The sequence below is a fragment of the Montipora capricornis genome, chromosome 13, assembly GCF_036669925.1.
Source record: "Montipora capricornis isolate CH-2021 chromosome 13, ASM3666992v2, whole genome shotgun sequence".
In the NCBI taxonomy this organism is placed as follows: Eukaryota; Metazoa; Cnidaria; class Anthozoa; order Scleractinia; family Acroporidae; genus Montipora; species Montipora capricornis.
The window spans coordinates 40177045-40184544 of record NC_090895.1 but is presented as its reverse complement, the minus strand read 5'-3'; the positions used below and the strand labels follow the sequence as shown (position 1 = coordinate 40184544).

The following is a 7500-nucleotide window of genomic DNA, read 5'->3' as shown; positions in this document are numbered from 1 at the left end:
CAATGAAAATGATAATGACAATGATGTGGTATGTGTTTCAGATCCATTGCATGTAGGCTGCCCCCCTCCTCAGCAACGCAGTGAAGTACCGGTAGGTTTAAAAGTTACAATTTGTGTAATGTTATCCATGATTGAGAAAGAGTACATGTATGTATCGGTAATGATAATAGGCCAGTTTCGTATTCTAATGGTTGGACTGGATCTAGCATAAAATGGAGGCTAATGCAGGCAAATTAATTTGCATTTGAAAAGATTTGCCTGCATTAGCCTCCATTTCATGCTAGATCCAGTCCAGCCATGAGAATTCGAAAGTGGTCTATTTGATGAACTTAATGGCCATTGATATTGGTTTTGTTGTGTTATTGCTATGATAATATTCCTATGTCCAGAAAAAGTCTTCATATTTTTTCAGTCTCCTTATCTCTTTTCACAGCCCCTTCCATTAGATGCCTCTGTTAACAGACAAGGCTATACAGAGGTTATTCCATTTCCTTATTAATGATTGCATTTTCAGGTGACATTATACTGCGTCTTTCACCAGCATGCAACTCTGTGGCTCTCATCAAGATCAAAACACTTTTTTATAGTCATCAATCTATTGACAATTTCATAATGGTTAGGTGTTCTTTGTAAACAGTGGGCAACCTGATTTCACTCAAGTTTACTGTTGAGTTCATCAGTCTATCAATCTCTCCATCTCTCCTTAGGTACAGCCATTCACCCACCTATTACATTTGATTTCAAATTACTTTCCCGCGCCACATGGCAATGTTCGTTGGGAAATTGGATACTAGGTTTCTTAGTAGCCAATTACACAGCAAATTAGACAACCAAATTGCGAACTTTCAAGTGAACTTCTCAACTTCTACCAGATTGAACTTTGTAACTTCACCTATTTTGCCATGCAAGGTTTGTGTTATCGTAAACAAGTGGTTTGAGGATTCAACACCATTCAAAATAGCGGTGTAATTAAAATTTATCAAGAAAGACAAATGTAAATATTGTCGACAGGTTTGTTTACTCACCAATGTGCCATCCAGAGCTTCAATAAGTCATATACCAACAAGGGATTTGGGCTGCAATTATACTCCAAATTTTGACCCTGGGATTCAAAATTTTATGTGATCAGCATACAACTTGGAGTACCATTCATTTTTATTTATAAGGTAAGCAGAAGCTGCAGAACTATCTAGTTTTCGACATGAATGAACATCATTTCAGGCAATTCACCGTAACTTTCAAGCAAAGATCTCCACCTATCTTTTTTCGTATCAATTTTTGATTTGCCTTATGCGCCTTATGCGCCTTCTGGCGCGGAGAGATCTAAGTGCTAAGTGCTTATTATTTCTGCCACTTCATACTTGCCCCCCATCGTTTACAAAACTCCATATAAAAACAATCATCCGCAGTTTACGTTGTTCAGTGCTTGAGTTCGTTCTTGCTAACTCTCTGTACATATACAAACTGATTGACAATATTTACATTTGTCTTTCTCAGTAAATTCTAATTACGGCACTATTTTGAATGGTGTTGAATACTCTCAAACCACTTGTTTATGATTTCACGAACCTTGGAATGCAAAGGGCTCATTCAGTGAAGTTGCAAAGTTTGATCTGGTAGAAGTTGGGATGTTCATTTCAAAGTTTGCAATTTTGTTGTGGAATTCACTGCGTAATGGGCTACTAGTATCCAGTTTCTCAAGAAACTTTGGATCATGGCGCAGTAAAGTAATGTGAAATTAACTGTACACAACTGTAATCAGTCAATCAATCAATACATGAGAGCAAGATTTCAGATTTCCATGTAGTTTCTCTTGGTTGGCCAGTTGTTGCTGTCAATATGATGGATAGTACAGAGTCACAAAGAGTTGCATGTTGCTGAAAGGCCTAGGAGCTGGTGCTGGGATATCATAAGGGTGTGACTTACAATATTATTGCTGTGGATGTTGGGCTACCCTATTCTATGATAAATTATTTTTCCTTTGGTTTTCGTCTTATTGTCTTTTTTACTTGTGATTGTGCATTAGGTTATATCTGACGACAGAGAAGGCTTCTTAAAAGATGTATACATTAGCGACCCCACTGGTGTCAAAATTGTTAGAGATGTAAGTTTCAGTTGCTAGCTACATAACTCCTCATTTTGTATTCTTGAAGTGTATCAAGCTCTTGGACAATTGAAACCCACCTACAGCCACTGGATTCCAAAATAGAAGGGGCATGTACAAGATGATCACAAAAACTGCTCAAAAGCTTAAAAAACTTTCAAATTTCTTGACACCATCGACTGTAACAAGCTTCATGTAATTAGGAGGAATGCATGATGTTAGATGATTTTTTCAGGATAAACTAGCCTTTTTTTGGATTTTTTGAAACAGATCATACAATGAAATGATATATGAAATGGCTAATATATGAACTGCAGATATGAAATCAAGTGAAGCTATGATCTTCGCAGTTAAGAACGCAATTTTTGCAATTGCGTTAAGAAGCCTGGAAATTCAGGACTTCAACGGAGTTTGAACCCATGACCTCGTGATACCGGTGCGACGCTCTAACCAACTGAGCGATGAAGCCACTGACGTTGAGAGCTGGTCATTTGTGGGTTCTAATGTTCCCGTGAGGAATGAATCGACGGTTTCTGCAGTTCATATAATTATGATCCATTTCATATATCATTTCATTGTTGATTCATTTCTCACGGGAACATTAGAACCCACAAATGACCAGTTACCAACGTCAGTGGCTTCATAGCTCAGTTGGTTAGAGCGTCGCACCAGTATCGCAAGGTCATGGGTTCAGACCCTGTTGACATCCTGAAATTTTCAGGCTTCTCTATGCAATTGCTAAGATTGCATTCATAACTGTGAGGATTGTAGCTTCACTTAACCGATAATGTTATTATGATAAGTGGCACTGAATTTGCATATTCTTTTTGAAGTCATTGTTCCTTTGTTTTTAAGCATTAGGAAGTGATAGGAACCTTCTGTTTATCACAACAATAATTGTATTAGTACACAGCTTGGGAAAAGCTGTGTTTTTATGGCTTAATCTAAGAAACCATGAGCGACTAAGACCATAAAAAAATGTAACAATTCTGTTGTCCTTTCTTGAATAATGTCATTTTGCACAGTGCTAATCTTTTCTCAAGCCATCTTTATGAAGTGTTTCTAGTTTCTGTGGTTGTCTTTTCTTTTTAGTTGGACAATATTTCATCCTCGTCTCAGTTGTCATCAACTTCAACACCCGGAGACAATGCTCATGCTGTTGGTTTCTGGAGTGCAGTTCTTATACCTGTAAGTGGTGTTTGGCTACTCAGGGAACTCTCACATAAAAATGAGGGGAATGTCAATGACCAGGGTCTGTATATAGACCAAATTTGGCATATTTTAAAACCAAATATCTTCCAAGGAGGGTACCTATCTCTAAAATTAAAATTTTAAGGAAATGTGTCCTGGCTCTTGGCTGAATTACAAGCTTCTGTTTGAGAAAAAGAGCCTGCGCCCCTTCTCTCTGAGAGGAAAGAAGATCAGACACTTGAGAGAGTGGCAGAAATCGAGCTTACCCCAACCCCCCCCCCCCCCCCACGCCAAAAGAAAGCTGTTAATTTTTCTTCCATCCCACGCATCAGATAGTAATTTTTTGTCTTTTTCTCTTATAGGGTGTCATAGAGTATTCTTTGTGTTTGTTCTTTGCTAAGCTGGTCAGTTACACATTCCTCTTCTGGTTGCCATTCTATATTGCACACACCAGTAAGTCTTCCATAAGGCATGTGTGTGTGTGTGTTAGAAGAAATTGCTGGTCTACTGTGATATAGTTCATGACTTATTGTAATGTTTCATATTTTAGGTATTGGTGGTGAAGTTTATGGCCCAACTACGGCAGCAGATCTGTCCACGCTGTTTGATGTTGGAGGAATCATAGGTACAAAAGTTTTATCAGTGTAGAAGCAATGTTAATGTTTTAGACCAACAAATTATCAGGGCTGGACTGAATTCCAAGCCCATGCTTTTGGTTTCAACCAAGGCATGAAGGAAAGGAAAAAGAATTGAAGCAAATTGCAAGGGCTTGTGATCTCATTGACCAGTTTGTTTTATTTTGAACACTACTTTTTTAAGTGTTACGCTTTTTGGGCAATGTCTCATTATAATAATTATTATTTGGATCCCTTGCAGATCTGGCCTCAGGGTCCAAAAATCAACTCTCCCTTGCACCTAACCCAAAGCTCATCTTGCCAATGAGTTTGAATGCAGTGCATATTCCAATCCAAAGTACTGCCTTTAGCTTGTGAATGTTAAGCACTACCATGAAATAGCTTAAAAATATGGACAAATCAGTCGCAGCCTTACATGGTGTTGATGACATTAGGGAGCTTAAGAAAAGATGGCAGCAACGGTAACAACAACGCCACAAAACAATGATATCATTGGTTAAAAGAACATACATGTAAATGGTCGTGCATGTGCACATGCAGCACGGATTTTACCGCATGTTTTTGTGGTGCTCTTTAATTAATGACGAAGTGAAATCACCACATTTATTAGGGAGCATAAGCGCGAAGTGACAAGTATGGAGAATGAAGATTACTATCAGTTAAGGGATGTTTTGATATAAAACCAAATTCTCATGACTAGCAAACAAAGAAATCTATGGTACTAGTTAGGAGAATGAACTTTTAGATCACAGGAGTGAAAGGGTTAAATAGCTTCTGGCCTTGGTTGTTCAAAGGGTGGACAACGCTATCCAGCGGATAAACAGTAGCAAAACCAATTGAGTTAACCAGTGGATAGTGATCTATCCAGTGGATAGCGCTATCCACCCTTCAAACAACTGGGCCCTGGTGTGTTGCAGGTGGTATCCTTGCCGGATATATTTCTGACAAAACGGACTGTAGTGGAATCACCGTTGTTGTTATGCTGGTGTTTGCAGGGCCAATGGTAAGTCCGCAGATGTTTTGCTCTTAGGATGGTGGGGACGAGGGGGGGCCGGGGGTTTAAATTGTTATAATTTTAAAAGTTACAATGCAGTTCGAAAGTGTTCAGTAATTTTTTTCATATTTTGGTTGGTTTTGTGTGGATTTGTCGGATTCTATTTCCATTTGACAGACATTTCCATGGAATTTGAGCTACATTCTGGTGACTGTGTACAGCAATCTTCCAATAGTACAAAATGTAGGAAACTAAGGTCGTGTTCTATTGGGATCAACCGTTTCAACTCCAACCGTTTTCGGTTGAAACGCGCTAACTCCTGGGAGTAATTATTACCAGACTTCTCAGCGTTGACAAGTTGAGGGAAGCAACACGTCAGGAGCCCGCGGTAGACTTTAAATGGCCCTCGTAAACGACAGCGGTCGCTGCCCATGCTTTTTCAATCGTTTCAACCTTAGTTTGATGCCGGTTGAAAAATTGATCAACCAAACCAACCGAAAACGGTTTCTTCCGAATAGAACACTAAAAAACCGAACTAACCCAACCAACTAAAAACGGTTGATCCCAATAGAACACGACCTAAGTCATGTTTCAACGATCTTTCTGAGAATACGGGTCAACTCGCCTACCGCGTTAAGAAGTTAAGGTTATTTTAGATTTTTAAGAAAAACCATCAGGAAAAAGCTAAACGTTGGAGGAAATGCCTCTTCCCCTTCCAAACAAACCAGCTATTGGTGGAAAGGTCATGCAACTTCGAATTTCATAAATTACGTCTTTTACTGACGATTACAGCTGTGGGTGTTAGTAGTACCCATTTAATGTCAAAATGGCCGGTTGACCTGCAGTCAGATTTATTGGCTTTTGTAGAATAGACCCTTCTTCAAAATGGCAGCGGAAAATTCAAATAAGTTAAAATAAAAACTGATACCAGAAATAGAAAGAGCACCTTTACTTTAGTAATCCTGCAAAGTTGTAGCATATCCGGTGTGATATCAGCTGAGAAAATGTAAGTTGAAATTTGACAAATTTACAGACATAAGTGTGACTGGGGGTATGGCGCATACAAACGTTTGCAAATTTGTCTTATTTCAAGTTACATTTTCTCAACTTCTATTTTTGGTATCAGTTTTTCATTCGTTTTAGTTTAACTCATTCAAATCCGTTGCCGCCATTTTGGAGAAGGGTCTATTGACTGACCTCCATAAAACTGCGATTCGGCGTTCTTTTCTTTAGACAGGGCATGGAAATGTAAAGAAAAGAATGCTTGATCGCAGGTTATGAAAATTGGCACCCGAAAAATGTGGGTGAATATTTATATTAATATCTGTAGCTGTTTCTTTCTTCAAGTGGTTTTGTTTTGCCTCCCCAATCGTCATCTATTATGATTTTCAAAGTGACTCATTTGATTGTAATTTAGCTCTTACAGGGATGCTTGTTTAATAAAACTATGCCCTTTGTATCTTGCAGCTTTTTATATACAGATTCTTTGCTAATGCGAATCTCAAAATAAATATTAGTAAGTAATTAATGACATACTGTGCTGTAAAAGAGAAGTGTTTAGTTACAGTGACTTGGGCACACAGGAAAAAGTCGGAGTGCTTATTTGCTGGAGTCAAACCTGCGACCTTCAATAGGCCAGTTTCGTATTCTAAAGGTTGAGTTGGGTTGGGTTGGATCGAGCGTGAAATAAAGGCTAATGCGCGGGAATCTTTTCACATGCAAATTATTTGGCTCCATTAGCCTCCATTTCATGCTAGATCCAGTCTTACCGTGAGAATACGAAACTGGCTTATTGTTTCAAGCCCAAGCTAAACGTGGCAGCAATGTTGGCCGACACGTATTGTTCAATGAAAGACGTGTATGTTTGAAGTCCCGGGTATAGACGAAAGACAGAATGGATCCTCCCACCTAACTGGACAATTGACCTGCTGCCAAGGCTGATTGGCTTCATAGCTCAGTTGGTTGAGCACAGATATTGCAGCTTCGCAGAGGTCATTGATTCAAATCCCGTCGAAGCCGCCTGGTTTTTTGTGGTGTCTATAAAGCCACAATTGCTTAAAAGTGCTGCAACGATAAAAACCACTTCCCGTTTTTTTCTTCAGATTTTGAAAGTGTTATTACTTAAACACGCTCTGCCTTCGTTCGAATTCATTCAAACACGACTGATTAATTATCCAAGATGGTAATCAATAAACAGCAACACAGAGACGGAAGCCCGAAAAGATATTTTTAGCGCGAGAAAAAGGGACTCGGGATTAAAACAAAGAACGACAGTTAATAGAGCGAGTTTCAATTGAGTGTCGTAAAACCAAAACCAAAGTAATTACTTTGGCCAATCAAAAAGGACTGAGATAATCCAGCAAACCAATCAAAACTCGAAGTAATTACACGTAGCCGACACAAAGCGCGGGAAAATGTGCACGCGCGAGCCACGATTGGTTTTGGTTTCGCTTCTGATTGGTTGAAAAAATGGCGCGAGAACTTTGAACCAATCACTGAGTGAAGTAATCATAAACCAAAGTAATTATCTAATTACTTTCGACACTCAACTGAAAACCGCTCTATTTTATGACATA

At 38.9% G+C, this 7500-nt stretch overlaps 1 protein-coding gene across 3 annotated transcripts in view; it reads left to right on the top strand.

Annotated features, from left to right (window-relative positions):
- LOC138028433 (glucose-6-phosphate exchanger SLC37A2-like) overlaps positions 1 to 7500 on the top strand; it is a 36303-nt gene that overhangs the window by 20866 nt on the left and 7937 nt on the right. For 2 of the 3 annotated variants that reach the window (XM_068875973.1, XM_068875971.1), the window contains exons 11-18: positions 42 to 91; positions 434 to 478; positions 2027 to 2104; positions 3197 to 3292; positions 3658 to 3748; positions 3846 to 3920; positions 4848 to 4933; positions 6392 to 6440. In XM_068875973.1, coding sequence (XP_068732074.1) covers positions 42 to 91; positions 434 to 478; positions 2027 to 2104; positions 3197 to 3292; positions 3658 to 3748; positions 3846 to 3920; positions 4848 to 4933; positions 6392 to 6440 — 570 coding nt within the window. The remainder of the gene's footprint in view (positions 1 to 41; positions 92 to 433; positions 479 to 2026; positions 2105 to 3196; positions 3293 to 3657; positions 3749 to 3845; positions 3921 to 4847; positions 4934 to 6391; positions 6441 to 7500) is intronic. The other variant, XM_068875974.1, reaches the window with a different exon arrangement.